The sequence below is a fragment of the Toxotes jaculatrix genome, chromosome 10, assembly GCF_017976425.1.
Source record: "Toxotes jaculatrix isolate fToxJac2 chromosome 10, fToxJac2.pri, whole genome shotgun sequence".
NCBI lineage: Eukaryota > Metazoa > Chordata > Actinopteri > Toxotidae > Toxotes > Toxotes jaculatrix.
Genome location: NC_054403.1, coordinates 16,430,560 through 16,450,149, shown reverse-complemented (window position 1 = coordinate 16,450,149; position 19,590 = coordinate 16,430,560). Strand labels below are relative to the sequence as shown.

The window sequence follows — 19,590 nt, the reverse complement described above, 5'->3', positions numbered from 1 at the left end:
ATTTTCTGACAGCTTTAAGCTTTCACTCGCCTCACCAAATACCCCTATTCCCTAAGCAATCGTACATCTTACCATTAATCCACTTTCATCCATGTGAAACTAAAACAATGACAGAATGATAATGGCGGCTAATGCAGCCAAATTTTGATTGCACAAGTCAGATTCTTCCCCATTAACTTGTTCTGAATTGATTCATGCATTCGTGCTTGTTTACCTAGCAATAGTGTAAAATGTCCCAGCAGTGCAATCCATATTCAAGCAGGCCAGCTGTGAGGCTCACTGCAGCACTTGTAAACCCTGAAAAAGTGAGATTTCATTTTTAGTCTTCCATCACTGGATTGCTTCTAAATAACCACTGATCAAATCTTTACATCGCTTCAACAATCCATTACACTGCTAACGGACAGAAATCTCCATATAGCTCCTCTTTGCCATGGTTACAAAAATGGCACTTTGAAAAGTCATCTCATGGGCGGCTCAACGTCATTTTCCAAAAGCCACAGGCAAATCTTGATGACTGAGAAGACAATAAGGTGAAAACTGCCAAGTGACCCTCACAGGATATGTCGCTAGCACCTTCTGTCTTCCACTTTTAGATTTAGTAGGCACTGGAGGGGTTTTTACCTCACAGTCCTCGCGTACTCCAGTGGGACTCTCATCTTGGGAATAACATGCCAGTTTTATTGAGCAGGGAGTGGCAGCGGAACGAGACGGGGTCCCTTAGAAACGCCTAGATGTTTTCCTTGTTAAACCGCACAGAGAGATGCTTAAGATCTGACTGGTGAAATGACTTTTATTTTCAATATCAAAAGGTCAGTTAATGCAGCATAATTATGGAAACTTGGCACATCCCTCTCTGTGGTTGGTCTGAGATTTTATTCCACTTTTTCTATCCTACTCCCTCCCATATTCTCATTCTACCCCACCTACACATCCCTCTCTTCCTCTTCTCCCCTCCCTCTTCCCCCCCCTTGCACCAGTATACTTCTCACTAATTCCCCAACCTCTAACTCCTCCTTTTTTCTGCCTCACTTCCTACAGAGAGTAAAATGTCTATGGGCATTTATAGTCACATTAATATGAGCAAAGGATGTAGGGTAATAAATCGCTTTCTTTCTCCCAATGAGCCATAAGAAGTGGCGATAAAAACAACTTTTCTGTTGTTGTGCGCTTTTGCCTTGTGAAGAGAAAAAAGTCTGTGTTTGAAGTTCAGATTAGTCTTCAGGGAGTCCCACCTATTGGGACTGTTAACCTTTAGCCATTCAGCTATAAAGCAAGTGAGTTCCATTAAAATACATAATGCATGAAGTGCCGAGATTGCATGCCATTGATCAGCACTTGAATAAATTGAGTTGAAATCCTATTAACATAACCAGTTACACATAAAGTGAGACGAATAAAGTGCAGTATAACACCTGCAAAAATTAGCTACCATCAGCCACAGTTTTGTGATGGCTGAAGTGGTCAGGCTAACTGAAGGCAATTTAGAAATAAACAGTAATGAACTATAATTCCAGCTATTTGTACTATGAGTTGTTCTCTGCTTACCCTTTTGTTGTCTTCCTGTTTTTTTTTTTTTTACTACAATAAATAATAGCAAGGGTTAGAAATGTTTTCATATACAGTTTTTTTTTTCAGTATTTGTATGTCAAACACCCTCAAGCCCTTTGTGATCCTTAGCCTCACATGGATGCCACTGTGACCATTTATTCGATTTAATAGTGGACTTAACATTTTGTCCAGTTTCAGTCAAAATATGTTACAACAGCAAAAGTTAATTTTTACCAATTACCACTTGTGTTGTTTTCACCTTTTAGTCCCTGTCTAACTAGTCATTCTTAACTTTTTGTTTTTTGCAGTTGATTAGCTATTGTTGGTCCTTCTGGCTAAGTATGAACAGTTGCTATGAGAGACACATAAGAGCTGTTTAGCACAGTGCAATGTGGCCTCCGAGGCAGCATCTTGACTCATGGCGCCTGTCTGCTTCAATGTGTGCGTGTGTGTGTTTGTGGTAACAACGAGACCCCCCCTCCACTCCCCCAACCCCCAAACAACCACACTCCACTCTTCAGCATAAAGCATGTGCATGTTCCCCCTTTTAAAGCAATTAAGAGCTGCCCTGTCATCTTGACAGGTAGCCTCCATCTCTGTAAATGCATTCGTGCCACTGCAATAACTCTCTGCAGGACTAACATGCCATACCATTTTTTTAAGAATGTTTTTCTGTCTCCGACTCCCCCTCCTTCTTCTATCACGAATAATTAGGGCAATTAATTCAGGTGGATACCCAGTACAACATATGTGTTTTCAGATTAGGCGCAGAGGAGGCTCTGTCACCCGACCTCGTGCAGACTGGGAGATGACCCAAATTAAAGCCTGTTCCTTCCTCACCCATGGCCCCCCTTCTTCCTCAGCCCCCTGCTGCCGCCACCCTCAAACCCTTATACCCCCCTGCCGATGCCGTGCCAGCCTCCCCACAACAATGCCAGAGAACGTCTGCCAATGGCAGCAGCCCCTTAATGAAATAGTAATTGTGACTGTGACTTGCATGCATCACTTGCTTTCCTGTCCTGTTCTGTTTCAGTGCACAATACAGAGAGGAGTCTGCTGAGTTCCAGCTCTGTAATTTCATTAATGCTCAGTGTCACACCTCTGCGCATAGTTTGTTTTCATTACAGCTTTACATTAGCCGTGATTGCTTTACCAAGTCTGTTGCCTTATTATGCAAGATCTTAATGTCTTAAGAAATGTTGCATGAAGTATACCACATTTACCTGTAGAGTTTCATTTGTTTGAGTTACACCCGATGAGTGAGGTGCATGAAGTACACTGAATATTCCCTAAAGAAGATGCATATCAAGGTTTTTGTGTGGTGGAAGTAACAGCTGTTCAGAGACACAAGAGTGGAGAATATTTAGGATCAATATATCATTTATTTCACTGGGAGTCTATAATGGACCTGCAATCGTACGCTCCATTACTGGACACAAGGGCCTAGACTGCTGACCAATCCCATCTAATGAAAACAAATGTACTGGCAGGCTGAAGAAAAGAAATACACTACAACACAGTTCACGTCCCGGTGTCGTTTGGTATGAGGACTGTGGCCCTGGTTTATGCAGAAAGGCAGGCTTAACAACTCAAGTGTGCCATTATGTGTGGGCAGGGAGAGAGAAAGCCAAAAAGTGTCCTAATAGCAGACTTCTACTGAAACTGGAAGCCAGATTGCAGGATTTCATAGACGTGTAAAATGAAGTACAGCACAAATGTATTACAATTAACAGTGTTCAAGAAAAAGCAAATCTGTGGTATTCAGTTTATTGACTGTCTGTCTATCTATCTATCTGTCTATCTGTCTATCTATCTATCTATCTATCTGAATTGCAGAATTCTCATTTATTAAAGCATTAAAAAGGCTGGATATCATGTTGAGTTGTTTCAGTGGTAGTATCTTTTATAGCTCTTTCATCAGAGCATAAATGAGATCAGGGCTATTATTTCCAAAGTGCCCATGCTGATCTAACATCAGTTTTAGCTTTAGATCATTCCAAAAATGGAAGAAAAACACGGACATATTTAGTGATCCCAGATCAGCATACCTCCTCTGAGAGGAGTTTGATGAGCGCAGCTCCAGATTAGATTAGAGGCCTCGCACTGATGAATGTAATCCATCATCTTGTAAGCAGCGGAAATTTATGACAATTTAGTTTCAGTAACTCTGTCATAAGCCCTTAGCTTTTAGTTTTCAGAGTTGCATAACTACAAACAGAATAACGAAGTACAAATGAAGGCTCGTGGGGCGGCATGTTTCATAAAACTTGGGGGATTTTGATGTGTGACCATGACAGAGATTGAAAATACATTGTCTTTCTATGTTGAAAGTGCCTTTTTTCTATTTCCTGCTTTTTGTTTCTTTGTTTCACCTTTTGCTTTTTCACTGCAGGCAAAACAAAATGTGTGGCATTTCCATTTCATCAACTAAACTTGGAGATAAAACACATATAAACCTGAATGTTTTGTGAATGTTTTACCACTTTATTCCAGTTTGTGAGACGACAACTTCTTTGAACTCGATTTTTTCCCCCCATGGTGCAGATACTGTGTAGCCCATGAAGTAAGTCTTCTTACTGGGCACCGAGGGAATGAGCTGATCAGCCTCTCAGCACAAATCTTTTGTTTTTGTTATTCATGTCATATTTCTGTCAGGTGTGGCAGCTCATCAAGCTGAAATAATGAGGCCATGTTCCGTGATTAGTGACAAAACTCTTTAGATATTTATGTGATGATAAACTGTTACTTTGTCAAATAGTTATTTGTTGCTTTATTATTTCGCCAAAGAACCTATCACCATTTCTTTGTATTGTTTATATTCTGAATGCACAGTAAAGTATAGCTGTATATTTACAACATCCTATCTTTTGGTGCTAACATTGGCAGAAAATAGGGAATTGAAGCTAAAAAAAGCCAAAAGTAATCACAGAAAGATGTTTATGCATACGGTAAATGTTGAAACCATAAATCCAGCAAACCAGTTTATAAGTGGGCGTGTTAATTCAATTGAGGTAGAATCTTTTGGGTGACATGATAGAACGATGTGGGTGGGGAGTTTTAGCTGCTAATGAGTTTAAATATTTATGCTTTTTTGGTTTTATAATTCCTAATACCCATTTAGTGACATGAAATGTAATTTGACAGAAAAACAGCAATTTAAGTATTTTAATATCTAGTCTTACTTTCCCCCTGCAGTGTAATTATGTTGTAAATATAGTGTGAATAACAATATTCTAATAATATGGTTTGTATCAGGATGTTTAGAATTGGACTGAGCACAACACTGATTAATGTTGGTTAGTGTTGTCGCAAACATATCACGAACAGCGTGATAAGAAAAGCCGAGCCACATATCCATTCAAGCGCTTCAAAAAAATAAAGTGCAGGTTTTGGATGAACTCTTTGTATGCTGCCTGCACAGACAACAGCTTGACAGTTGGTTTCAAAGAACGTCTCAGCACCTGAAGGGAGGTGTGCAAGGAAGGAGAGAATCACAAAAGTAGTTCAGTCATGCACATCACATCGCTCTTGTTTTTATTAATCCCTACTGTACATCTCTGCAGCACTTAAAACAGACTTTAGCTAGCACCCTCTAACTCACATCAAAGCCAACACTTGTTTGTTGTGTCATCTTTAGAAATAGACATTTGCCCAAACAAATGACAGTAACACTTCTTAATATGCAAATTGGCAAGTAGGAGTTTTGTGTTGTTCTCAGCTTAAAGTAGTGCTAATTTCACATCAGGTTACAGGTGGATGAAAAGTGATGGATTGAGTGAATGAGATAATCAGTTCCAAAGTTTGGTTTGCACAGACGGAGCTGACCTATAACTGAAATGATATAACTCAAAGCAGTTGGTCAGTTTTGGCCGTTGAGACCTCGACTGATTGCATCTGAATGATAATTGCAGCAGGCTCTTCTAATCCATTCATGTTTGTTTAGTTGCACTGTACATATTGTTTAAGGAACTGTCTGAACCATTTACCTTTTCATTTTACAAGACATTGCAGGGGTGATTTTTTCATGTAATTTAACCATATGTGTCACCTCCTGTTTCAGTAACAGTTGATTTGAATCATATCCCTTCAGTTTGGTGCACATATCACATTAAAACTTAATTAACTCTCCATCCACCACTATGAGGAGTGTGACGTGAGTCGAATTCCGAAAAGTCACAGTAGGGAGAGCTTTGCAGAGCACACCATGCTAAAATCACACTAATTTAAATAATTGACATTATACATGCTGTGTTGAATAAATAATTAAATAAATAAATAACACCTCCGGATCATAGCTTGGGTTTCTCATTAGAAGGCAAGCTGTGCAGCTCCGTGCTCAGGAATGAAAGTCAAGTGAAGCAATTGCAATAATTACAGCAGCAAGAAGGACTGCGTGCGCGTTGGGAGGGGTGGGGGCTTAACGGAAGGCAATGATGAGGGAGGCGCTGACTGTCTACAGGTGCCTCTGATTAAGGGTAATCTGGGCAGCCCTCCCCTTTCTTATCTCTGCAACGAGCCCTGCTGCCTCTGGGTGCCACAAGCTCCGTGGCTGCCTGGCGTAATGAGTTCCACCGTCACACAGTGGATGCCCCGCAGGACAGTCCCTACAGAGACATAATGAGCACTCTGGTGGACCAATTCGTGCTCCCCATCAAGGGGTCCCCCAAGCCTGCCTTCCCTCAGACATGGGTGGGCACAGCTTGTTCGCCAAACGTTTGAATTCCCTATTTGAAGTAACGGCATCCCCTTTGGGTTCAGTGTGACGAACCTTGTGTGTGGTAGGAGGGATGGCCCAGAGCCCAAGCCTGGCATCAATCACTTTACATTGAGAGTGAGGTGAAAGGCAGAGGCGGCAATAGGGATTGAGTTTCAGCAAAGATAGAGGGGAGGCACGGGACACCGGGATGGAGTGCCGGGTGAAGAGCGAGGACAGATGTAAGTGGCCTAGGATGGAAAAAGGTAAATGATGGTAGAGGGATGGAGAGGGTGAAGTAACTGACAGATGGAGTGAGTGTGAGAGAAGGAACGAAAGATAAATTGTACAATGAGGGAAGTGCACAGATAGATGGAGGAGAGAGAGAGACAGTTGGAGAGAAAGAGAGAAGTCCAGGTATAATGAGGCCTGTGGAGGAGGGTGGGTAATGAGAGAGGGGAGAGTGTCAGAGTCCAAGGTGAGGAAAGATAGTGGAAGAGAGAGAGAGAGATGGAGAGAGAGAGAGGCTCTTTTGCCAAACAGCGGTCCTTCTGTTGGTGCTGGGGTGGATCTGTGTGTTTAAGAAACTGCACTGCTGTGCTTTTGCTCTCTTAAACAACCAGGAGGTGGGTGAGAGGATCGACGGGCCTGACCACAGAGCAGGGCTTTGAAGCTGCCTCACGCTGAGAGAAACTGTATTGGATTTAGAAAGACTGCCTTTCAAAAGGAAAAAGGTTTAGAGAAAGTGAGAGAATGGAAGACAATAAGAAACAGGAAAGAGAAATACAAAAAAAAATCAAAAAGAAAGCACACATAAGCCTGGCATGTCTCATACATGCTTTTTTTTTTCTCATCTATATTTATCACCGTTTGAACGATTAGCATGACAATTAACATTTTCCATGAGCCCTTATGCAGATAGCAAGATGGCAATCATGGGCATGGTGTAGCATTCATTAGGATTATTCACCATCATTAATTGTGGTCATGAGCAATTTTCATGGTTAGGAATGATTCCATCTGTTTCTCGAATTGCTTATATTTTGCATTAGAAAGGAAAAACATTAAGCAGCATGTCTCCAGTCATATGTTTGCCTGCATTTTGCATTTGTGGATGTGTTTCTCTGTGTGAACGCCTGCGCATGTGAGTGTTCTTAAACTCTTGTGAAGTCCACGGTTAAAAAGGCGCTCATCACCTTTCATCTGTGCTGCATTTATTCTACACTAGCACTGCAGCAGCTGTTGCAGCCATATTTTTTTCTTGGCTTTTTTATCCAAAATGTTGGAAACTTGGTATTTTGAAACTAAAATCTTGTGCTTCTTCAATGGCAGGTAGTCAGATCACTAGTTGCACCTATTGGCATCTGAAAAGAATACATTTTCATTTTCTGAAGAAATACACTTGGGGATAGAGTAAGAGTGCGACATTATATACTGATACACAATAGATACATTAAAATGAGAAACTTTTTTGCTCTACAATAGCTACATCTGTGTCAGAGAGGATTAGCATGGTGGTTAGGATTGGGCAGTGTGTCTTATTTTAATTGCCGTGTATTTTAAATAACTTCCCATTGCTCTTCTTCTTGAATAGAACCTCTGCGGGCCAAAAACTGTCTTTTCAGAAAATGGTTCCATCTGGGAATAAGGATTACATTATTATTATTATTATCATCTTGTGAGGGATTAAGGATTTGTCTCAACCAGTGAGTGTTGCCTTGCAAAATACAAGTAAATCACAACACAGCGTCACAAAGTCTATTGTTCAGATCCGAAATATATATATATATATATATATATATATATTTATTTATATGTATGAAAAAAAAAAACAGATCCTGAAAAGGAAAGGTCTACATCCTCTGAACAAGGGCAATGTGCTGTTTTAATGACAGCATGTCACAGAATAGAGGTTTGAGTGTTAGAAAGATGTTTGGCAGCAGAGTTCAGCTGCAGTTCCACTAACAGTTTTCTAAAGAAAATATTAGAATATCAAAAGTGCATTTGTGATCAATTTTTGTATACTTGTGTCACATATGAGTTCATCTGTCACATACGACAGATAAATGAATTCAGGAAGATGCAAGCTAGCTACCAAAAAGCTTTTTGACATTTTGTTTCTGCTCTCATCCTTTATTGTTGCATGTTACATCAGTACCTGTTATTCCATTGTTATGAACATGTGAAAAAGGGCACAGGATACTGAGCACAGCCCCCGTCTGTCAGAAAGAGAGGAATATGTATAAATGTTAACACACTGAAGACTGAGGACGAAGAGCGATGCTCAGTTTCTGTTCTAAAATTGGTATCATTACTTGTTTTCACATGTGTCACTTGGCTTCAGTGCAGTATAAACAGAGAGGACACCATAACAAAGCACTGCCCACAGCCACAATTGACCTTTGGGGTTCTGATCCCTTAATGTGTTTCTCTGTGTTGGTGCTGATAAAGCCTTTCTTCGCTTCTGTCCAAATCTATAAAGCTTTTCCAAAGATGCTGGTAATGCGGAGTGAGAGACACAAATATCCTCCCCATTCCACGGTCATAACTTCTGCCTCTGCTATCGATAGCTCTAATAGGTGTTTAGAAGGCCCTGCATGTGCCTCCGTTTGATAACCTGCTGATGGCTTGGCATGTTATTCTGAGAAAACAGTTTGTCTTGAGGGGGTGGGGCGGAAGCCAGACCACAATTTTTTTGTGAGGTGTGCTGAGTCTGAGCTGGCATGCAGAGCGAGAGCATCTATACAAACCCAGCATCTTGTAAATTTGCAGTTTATTCACCATATATTTGCATAATTCACGTACGTCCACTTGAAACAGTATAAAAAAGCAGATCCACAAATCCGTTTGTGATCATAACATTGCAGTAACCATGTTAGAAAGATGTGGGGATTGACAGAGCAGCCTGAAGAGCTACTGGTGACAGATTGATCCCCGTTTAACACAAGTTATTGACCACGTCTGTAAGACAGTATTTCATTTTAAATGACTGCAGCAATTGCTTTTTTACAGGCCTAATACCACTCCTACATTATGAAGTTACTTCTCTTACAAAATTTCCCCAACTCCAGTTGTGTTAAACAAAGACATTTTGTTGTAAGACCATGCTGTGGGTGCTGTCAAAAAATGTCTTTTTTAAAGCAAAACCTTTAGCTGCATTGAACCTAAGCCCAAAGTATTTTTGTTTAAAACCACTATTTGTAGAACAAGACAATGTCTGACTTTGGTTTTAAAAAAGACACAGTAATTTGTGTTTATGAAAGGCAACAAAGGCTTAAATTCAGGACACTGGTGTGCCACTGTGTGATTGGTTAGAGGTGTAGTTATTTTCATCATTGTAGAGCTGTGAATATAATATACCTTTTTGTTAAAGGATTATGGCCATAAATTATCAACATATTCATAATATGGGTTTGTGTATGAGCGCATACTGTTTAATTCTGTGGTGATTGCTTTAAAAAGAAACAGGAATGCTGATTCCTGCATGTGATTAATATACTTCGAGTTAGTTATTACGTGGTCACTCATACTGGCAGAAAAATGGGAAGTTGGTATGTGGAATGTGAGGTTCAGTCTTGGTTGGGTTGTAGAGAATGTGATATGTGGATTTAAATGACTGGCACACGCATGGACTATTCAATTTTAGATATCAATGTCTAGCTAGCATTTTGGACTGAATAGACAATAATATTTTTTTGTGGAAATTATTTGCGGAAACCGATTAATTTAAATTATCTACATGAATTTAAAAAGACATGTAGGCTCATGTCAGAGTTTGGGATGATTTTCCATATATAATTTATTATTATTATTATTATTTCTGATGGTTATTTTTTAATTGTTTTACGTGATTTTTGTTTCAATGTGACAGTGATTTAAAATATCTAATGAAAATGAAAGACTTCTTAAAATTCAAGACCATCAGTCTAACCCAAATAACTTATCTTGTATGTCTTCATTGCATTCTTTTACTCAGGAAGAGAACTGGGATTCATGATATTAGTTACCTCCTGTCTTACCCCCCTGCCTTTTACATTGGGCTTCAGCAGCCTACTGCCGCTTGGCCAGAAAAACTCTCCACTGAGGTTTAACGTACCCAATGAGATTATTTCTGCTTGCATAGCAGCTCTGTCTCTGAAAAATGTTTGTATAGCTAAAACCCCAATCTGCCCACACGTCCTGGTTCATGTGTGGCCGTAACTCCCTAGACTGGGGGTTTGGTCGAGGCCTCTCTGCCTGCTAGTAGTGTGGAACACATGCCTGGCACAACCAGTGCCATGAGGGGAATGGCACACAGCTGGTTTGATTGGGCTCTGGCCTTAATCGCCCATGTCTCTGCCATCAGAGCTCAAGGAGCAGTCACACACATGTTAACTGTGCTCATACAAGGGAAACTGATTGGAGCCTTCCAAATTCATTCCCAATCAAACACTGAATCACGCTCAGACAGATAAAAGGCTGGTGTTGCTTTGTGAGATGGGTATCAATGTCTAACGAGAAAGCTCGGGCTAGGCATTCAACGAGCTACTTCAAGTCTCAATTCTCAGACAAATGAAGGGGTCTATTTTCAGAGATCTGATTGTTGGATGCAGAATGGTGGATGACAGTCTGTGGTAAAGATAAATACATCTACTCCTGTGGAAATGCATTAGCCTTGCATAGTTTAATCCTGAACACGATTGCAAATGGCTGCAAAACAGAGGGGCCCAAAAGGTCGATGTTGAGCACCTCTGCTGAGAGGAGGTTAGACCGCTCATCAAAACAGAGCAGCTTCTCTGTGATTTGACAAATAGAAAATAACTTGTATACATTTGCCAGATTTACTTCCAAATAGTGTTACTCTCTCTTGTTCCTCAACTGTCCTGTTTACTATAACCTAAATTGAAGCTACTGAGCTATATATCATTCTGACTGCTTTTATCAAAAAGGCAGTAAAATGACACGTCATAGTGAACTGACGTATGCATAGCACATGCACTGGGTAATTTAACTTCATAGGATGGTATTTATTTTCATTTATGAAAACAAAGTTTTGCCTGACCGTGAGAAGCAGTCAATAACAATATGCAGCTAATGTAATTTTGAATACACTTAATGCTCTGCTCAGCCGACTAGAGAGAGAACTGCAGTAGTAAATTGGTTGACTGTTGCTGATAAGCTTAACAGCAAAGTGGCATCCAAGCACTGGAATGAGGGCATTAATGGTTGTTTAAAGCAGGAATAATGAAGTGACGATGACTGTGTTGTGTTCCCTCTTACTCTTGAGAGGAAAGTCGTAGATTGACTTCTAAAGGACATCTGCACAGAAGTAGTACTGTAGGTCATCAGAATTTAGCAAATACTATAAATGTGAACCCAAAAAAATGAAAAAAATAAGCTTAGCCTCATTTCAGGATAATTGTGTCTTTATATGAAAAAGCAGCTTCACACACTCTCATGCATGCACACACAGATATATTCAGTCATGCATGAACACTCACATATGAATGCGTACACACAGATACCCCTCTCAAATCTTTCTAGCGCACACATGTGCATGCTCATGCACACTTGTGCATAAAATACACAAACAAGCACAAATGCAGTGCACAAACACAAAGCAAATGTCCCCACAAAGTAGATGAGCTCCATTCTGTGTCGAATTGAAAGCATCTGCAAAGCCAGTTCCTCTCGGCCATGGAGGCGTGCATCAGCCGGCAGAGGCGCCTGCTTGGTGTCCCAGGGTGGCTCGCGTAACACTTGGCCTGCTCCCTAGCTACTGCCTGGATCAGAGAGGCCCACTGCTATCATCCAGGCGCTGGCAGCAGTGAGGCTAGGCTTAGAATGACAAATTGGTTAGAGGGAGTGAGTGACGAGTGCAGGCCAAGAAATATACTTTGAAGAGAGAAATGCATTCCGGGTTGTGACAAGCATGCCACATTATATGGTCAAGTGTGCAACTCTGACTCCCGCCATGTGGATTGATCCGGATCCCAAAGACACTTAAATGAGGCGAGGCTCTCTCATCAAGACAATGCCAAAGTATTTATCTTAGAAAGTCACCCAAAATATTACTGGATTAGAGAGCTTTTCAAAACACAGTCTCTCGTCTCGTGGCCTCAATTTGTATCAAACTGCCCCTCCTCTCCAAACTATCTGAGCGACAATGATTTTGCCATGTTTGCCTACTAACTCATGTTTTAGACACTGACAGCGTAGTAATATTCACTAATTTCCAAACACACATCAAGTAAATCCAACTTAATCCCAGGAGACTTCTCTCCTTATAAATCAGGAAATTTACAAAAAACTCATTTAAGACAATTACACAAATAATCAGGAAAAATGCATGTTGTTTTTATAATACTATACTAATACTATGATTCTCACAGATGAATTATTGATTTAGAATGTATTACTAAATTACAGCCAGCTAATAATGCTATATGTTTACAGTTTGGCAGAACCAGGCTTTTCAAACATCCTAGGAAAGAAATACTATATTTAATAAGTGTTGTTTTTCTTTAGCACTGCAGCAGAGCTTGAACTTCAGTAAGAGTGCATGCAAGGTGTAGACATGTAGCTTTTGTTGGAGGTCAAATATAAAAAATAAATCAAGTCACACCCTTTCTCACCCTAGGGTCATGCATTGTAGCTGACAGCATTCACTCAACAAAAGCTTGAAACTAAAAGAAAATAAAAGCACTGTGTGATTCAGTTAAAAAAAAAAAAAAAAAAAAAAAAACATCACGGGCATAGCATTGGAACATAAACATTTGTTGAGCCACTAATATGCCATTCATCTATTGTGGTACACAGCAGCTCTGTTGCTACTTGAAACAGCACCAGCCTGTGAAATGTTGTTCTTATCTCGTTTTTCTGTAGGCATCAGGTCTCTGAAAACAAAATCTCCTAATGCCAAGTCATAGCACTTGAACAGGCAATGAAAACAATATTAAGCTTCCTCGATATATTCTAGATTATCATAAACCCACATAGTATGAAATCATGTTCTAGTTAATCCACTGTAATGTTGCACTTGTCAAAACAATCTATGGCAGCAGAGACTGTTCAAAATCACAGGCACGAGAAAAAAAGGAAACATCAAATCTCCAGTGAATGAGAACTGGCAGTTGAGTGGATGGTGACTGGCTGAGTTAGAGGCACATTTGATTCCAGTCTACCTGAGGAGAAAAGAGATATATGGGACATTCTGCATAAAACATATTCAGACATGAAATACTGAATAATTTCAAATCCAAAATAGCTTGTATTGTTTAAGTTGGATTTGAGTGTATAGAGAATAATAAAATCCAGCAATCGTACAACATTTTAAAGCATTACCCGATTTTACTGTCATGCTCATTTGGAAGACAGACTGATTTACTACTATGTGGTCCTGAGAGTGAGTTTGTTGTAAACACAGCAGCTTTGTAAGTTGTAATTACAATGTTTTTCTGCAGGCTTGTTGGCACCTTGGTCAAAGGCAAGCTCCTGTGTGCCTCTAGGACTCCCTCTCATGTAAATTAGGCCCTCTTTCCTTGCCAAAGCAATCATGACATTGCACTGGTGCAATGCTAGGTCTGCAAATAAGCCATGTCAGAAGCACACACACAAGACACCGGATGTAACCCTCTCTCAGCAAACTGCAGAGCAGTACCAGTTGGCATCTCTAGGATTTGGTTTGAAGTTGTAGAGTATTTTACTTTTGTTGTCAAATTGCTTTGCAAATGAGGCCCTCCCTGGCACAATTTCAAAGAGCTTGTGCTATATGTGCAGCTTCCTTCAGGCACTAGTTTCTGAACCTTCATCACTCCGTATGCATATGCACAGTACTGCTCTAAGCTTACATGGAAGACTAGATAAACATGCCAAACTGGGAGGAAGATGGAAGGCAGCATGCTTATGTCTTGTCAGTCTGTCTGTATGTTGTTTATGTGTTCCTCAGCTTGACTGACATGGTCTATCTAATAACATGGCAGGTAAACAGTATGAAAGCCTTGTAGGTTTTTACCCATTAAAATGATATTCAATCATTTTTTGATGGGCTTTTTTTGCCCGAAACCACGCCTTATAATGATGCAAGGTTCGAGTGCCATTCACATTGAAATGTTATGTTGCTTGAAGCCACATCAAAATAATTGTTTTGATATGTCCCGTTTTTGTCTTGGCAATGACATTAATAGGGGGTGATCGTACAATGAGGATAAAGAACATTTTTTGAGGTATGTTGACTAAATTTGAGCCACAGATCCCCTGGCTCACAATTACAGGGTTTTAGTCTGGGCATCATGGAAAAGGCATTGCTTTGCGATACAAGTGTTGCACATATTGCGTGTCCCTTTGATTGCATGTCCAAGTCAGCCACTAAATAATAATAATGCAGGGATTGAAACACTGCAAAATAGCCCAAGGCTCAGAAATTGCTAATGAACAGCAGCGGGGTGCAGTTGGGGGTGCGGTAGAAGGCTGAGGCATCTAAAACCTTACTTCCTGTTTCAAAGGCAAAACTGGTTGCTTTCTTTATACTCAAAACATCTATGTCATTGCCTCAAAGGAGCAAAACATTGAATGTATGAGTAGCTCAGTGAGGAAAACTATACAGGATTCTATGAAAACAATTTTGGGCGAAGATAAATACTCATCTTACTCTTACATGTCATAAAAGTGTTAATCAAACTTCAACACAAGGCAGCTTTATCTTTCATAGCACTTGCTTGTGCGGATTACCTCTGATAAGCAGTGTGAGCATGATCTCCTTCATCACAAGATTACAAATATATGTGTTTTACGCTTGTTACACTCTCTTCTTTTGCTGCCTGTCAAGGGCTCTTCTCACACTGCAGAGAACCATCAAGCAAGGGGAAATCCATGGAGAGGGAGACAGAAGGAAAGAAAAAGAGAATATATTTGGTGCTATGTGCTGCAGATCAAAAACATGGCAGTCACATGATCAAAGGCATTTGATAATCCTTGAACTACATTGCTCCTTTAATCCTAGTGAGAGAACTATATTTTATTGGGGGGGAGGGGGGAGGCAACAATGTCAGGGTGGCAAAACAGGGCTGGAAAAGCAGTAACTAGCTGCTGGAAATGCAGTTTACTAAATGTAGCATGGCAGTTTTGAGGGAACTGGAGAATACGACAGCATAAAGCCTCCTTATGTGCATTGAGAATGGAGGCTGAGCTGATGGGGCTAGGAACACAAATGTGCCACAAGTCCCTGTCCACTCGGCACTGAATAGTGCTCTTGTTCTTTTCACGGGGCTTGTTGGGGAAGTTGGCTTGTTGAATGTGACCAGACTGCTATATACTACATCTGGCACATAGAAGCAGACGGCGGGTTACGCAGGGACTGGGCTAATTTTTCTTTGTTTCGAGCTGCTTCACCTAAATATTTATTAAGACTTATAATTAAGACTTGGATAATTTGTAGGTCATAATGGTTTTCATGTGAGGGTAAGAATTACGCTGAAGGAATATGAACCTATGGCACAGCAGAAATGATCCTTGCTAAATCAGTATGTCTCCAAGAAATCAGACAAAGAAACATCATGTTTCAGTTTTCTTTCCGTTTCCTCAGAATATAAATTTTGTTATATATCATACCATTGTGCTCTCTGGGCCTCATCAAATTACAATAGCCACCCCAAGCACTGCGAAAAGACAAAAACATCAATATATGTGGTGTAATCCAAAGCCCTCGGTTGCAAGCCTTGTCAATAGTGTTTCCCTATCAGATGCAAAATGTCCCAGACCAAAGGTGAGTTGAAAAATGACAGTTGTTTTTCCCTTCCACATTTTTATATATGATTTCTCTCCTACTTACCCAATCATCATCACATTTGTGTCTCCTGTACAAGCAGTGTGAGTTATTGTTCACACAGCTGTGTTGTTTCAGCACTGATGAAAAAATATTGATTAATAATTACCTTTTTACATGTTTGAGATACAGTGGAACTGTGCGACAAAGGGGACATGACATAAATGAAATGTAATGTTTGGTTTTGCTCAAGGAATAAAATGAGATTGTAATGAAAAAAGAAAAAAAAAGAAGAAAAGCAACAGCAGAAAATAAAACAACAGTGATTATAGCCAAGGGAGATCTTGCTATGTGTTTGTGTTTGTGTGAGTGTCCAAGAGAGGGAAAGGGATTTAGATTATCTGTGGTTGGTATCGAGCTTGAACAGGCCCCTTTATTTATATGGACCAAAGCTCTGAATCCAAGAAGCTTTTTAGCAACGCATTATATTTGTATTTGTAAATATTGTTTCTCCCACATTGTTTGTGCTTTCAAATTAAAGTGGTTGTTGATTATGGAATACACACTCTGTTGTTTGCTAGCAATTTTAAAAGGAATTTAAATAAATATCTTAGGAAAACATCACATTTTCTCTGTAATTTTGATCACATTTGGCATCTGATTTTGTACACTGATTACACTGAAGATTTTGACCTTTCTTTCTATCCATTAGCTTCTCAAACTTTTCTAGAGTGGCTGGATGTTGTGAAGTTAACTTTACACTGGAAATTTTTGATGTGACGTTTTTCAAGCTTTTTCATTGTCAGTGTTTTTACTCCTTGGTTATGCTCAGTTTTTGATCTATCTCCACTTAAATCAACAACATGCAATATATAAGTCACAGTTTTGGAGGCATTGTTTGGAATCAAGGTCATGCAGTTTTCCCTACGGAAATCATACCGTCAACATGCTTGCATGTTTGTGCGCGTGCACACACAAAAAAACACATGCAGAAGCAAATTCAATTTCCTGCTCCTATCCCCAAAGAAAATAACTCATGTTTATTTGTCACATCAATTAAGATATCATGGTTATATAGCCTACTCAATCTGTAGGGAAAATTTTTATCTAATTCCATCGTCCCAGCAAGGCCCATTTATTCATTTATATTTCATGACGTGGTGTTTATGCTGCAGTGAAAGCCTGGCTGTTTTTTTCTGTCTCAGTTGCCTTGGCCAGTGAGGTGTTCTCGGTGCAATGAAATATAGATGTTAAGAGTCTGGAGAGTTGAGTGTCTCATCTGTCCTGGTGATACCATAAGGCAGCCATTAATAGTGTCAGGGAGCATCAGACATACCACAGGCACATAATTGGATATGAGGACATAACTGAAAGCACCTGCTTGGAAATCAACAGGGCCTTCCCAGGAGGCAGGCCCTTGGTAGATTCCAAAAGAAGTTTGTAGAGCCTATCCACTTCCCCGCTGGGTTTTCCTCACCCATTGCTCTTTTCATTTCTCACTGAGGTCAACTCAAGATGGCTTCTTGTTTTCGTTTTTTATGATGGCATTGTGAGTATGCAAATACTTTGGATCTTTGCATAATCACAAGCAGCGGGACCATCTGTTGTTGGCTTGTTGACTTACCTTGTGTCTGCCTTTTAATGGTGTTTTCTTGTGTCTAAGTGATGTATTGGTGTATTAACAATGTGATAATCATTTAACCTCAAAAAATGCATTCAGGCATGCATGCAAAAGTCTGAACACATGTTCAGTGAAATCTTCTGACAAAGGAGGATTTATAATCTTTGTGGAGGGATGGAAAGAAAGGGAAACTGGAAAATAGAACAAAATACATCACCATGCCCTCTCACATGATGTACGATAAGATGATATTGTCAAGATAAAGATTTAAAATATGACTGTCAACAAAAGCCACGGTCTTGGATTAGTGGGCGGCAGAGACGTGCTTGTTGATTGAGAGTCACTTAACCCGTCTGTATTGCAAAAATGCTAATGGCAAGGACCAGGAAATAAGCTGCAACTTCTGTCACTGAAGATTTGCTGGGAGATGCCCTCTACTGCAAACATGTCCCTGATAATGTGTTTTTCTTGTAGAATCCGAGCCAGACACCGGAGAAGTCTTTTAATTCACCGCCCCCCATTTGTCCTCATAAGGTAAGCTCCAGCTTGCTTTCAGGCAAGGGACAAACATCATTATGCAAAATAACTGCAGATATTTTAAGCTTTTAACGGTCTTCTGAGGTTTTGTTTGCATGTCCATTTACATCACACATTTATAAATCAGGTCTATATAATGTCAGGACCCCTCTCATCTTTTCACATATCTGATGTTTCATTCACCACATGCCTTTGACAAGACTCTTTGCTAAAGAATGTGCAAATTAATTTAAGACTGATTCTAAAAAGAAAACGTTTTCATTTCTGAAATATGTTTCTTTAAAGCATCTCTTTTCTGTCCCCGCTTTTTCTTTCTGTCTGCATTCCATTATGATTCAACATTCATTTGGCATGAGGCGAGGAGAGCAGATTTATTCAATGCTAATTAGCCCTGTACATGCACAGTAAAAGTCATCACTTCACTCTGATGGTCTCAAGTCATGTCCACACACTGACTGAAGTAACTTTCCCCTTCAACTCCTGCTCTGGTGCATGCCTCTTGTAAATGTGATAATGTGTTATGCAGTGAAATTCTCACAATTTCAGTTCACTTAGCACCAAACGTGTCAAAAATGTCCGTGTCCTTTTCTGGATGAATGGCCAGTGTGGTCGAGAGTGGCTTATTGCAAGAGTGGACCTTGGTAAAAGGGGCCCAATGGAGAGAAGTTGTCTGACAGGCTGTCATCAACTGTTCAAAGTCTAATACTGCTCTACATCGTTAATGCACTGCTAGCTGTCTACAATGACTTTGGTAGCACTGAAAGCTGTAGATGGTGGTAGGACAGCAAATAATAATAAGATTTGATACCCCTCCCCTCATGTCTATCATGTGGAAATCACAAGCAAGGCGGTCAACTTTTGTTTTGAAGTCTGTCAGTGCAGAACAACACTGCATGTCCTTCACATAGGACCTAAACTTTTCATGTTTAGGATGCTCTTGGAGAGAAATTACAGTTTGACAGTCTTTTACACGTTGGGATGTTGCGAAAGTTTTAATACAGGAACACCGCTCTTCCTACAGTTCTACAGACTATGTATGTCTACGTCTTGTAATTTCTGGCCGCCACATTTCTGTCTCATTCTCTCTTTCTCCGATTTGCTCTCTTTCCATTTTCACACAGCTGATCAGGGCTGATGTAATGGGGGAATACCGTGGGTTTGCGGATAGTGTTATTCACGTTTTAGCTGTTAGCAGCGGAACATAATCTCCCTCTAGTCAGCTCACATTAGTCTCCATGATCCGCACCAACCCAATATGTGCAGCGAATGCAATGGGCCAGCTGGGGTAATTTAGTATGTCAGTCAGCTCAGGAGGCTGGTAAAATGAGTAAATGGCTGGATATGATTTATATGAAAAGAATATTCTGATTATAATGGCTCTCAGAATAGAATATCCTCTGTCTTTTTACACTTCTCTTCATCTGCATTGTGTGCATCCCCCAGACA

The 19,590-nt window shown here is 40.1% G+C and overlaps 1 protein-coding gene across 2 annotated transcripts in view; it reads left to right on the top strand.

Annotated features, from left to right (window-relative positions):
- The window catches only part of pcdh11 (protocadherin 11), a 114,084-nt gene that overhangs the window by 28,368 nt on the left and 66,126 nt on the right, over window positions 1–19,590 (top strand). For both annotated transcript variants that reach the window (XM_041048996.1, XM_041048997.1), the window contains exon 3: window positions 18,082–18,141. In XM_041048996.1, the coding sequence (XP_040904930.1) occupies window positions 18,082–18,141 (60 nt within the window). The remainder of the gene's footprint in view (window positions 1–18,081; window positions 18,142–19,590) is intronic.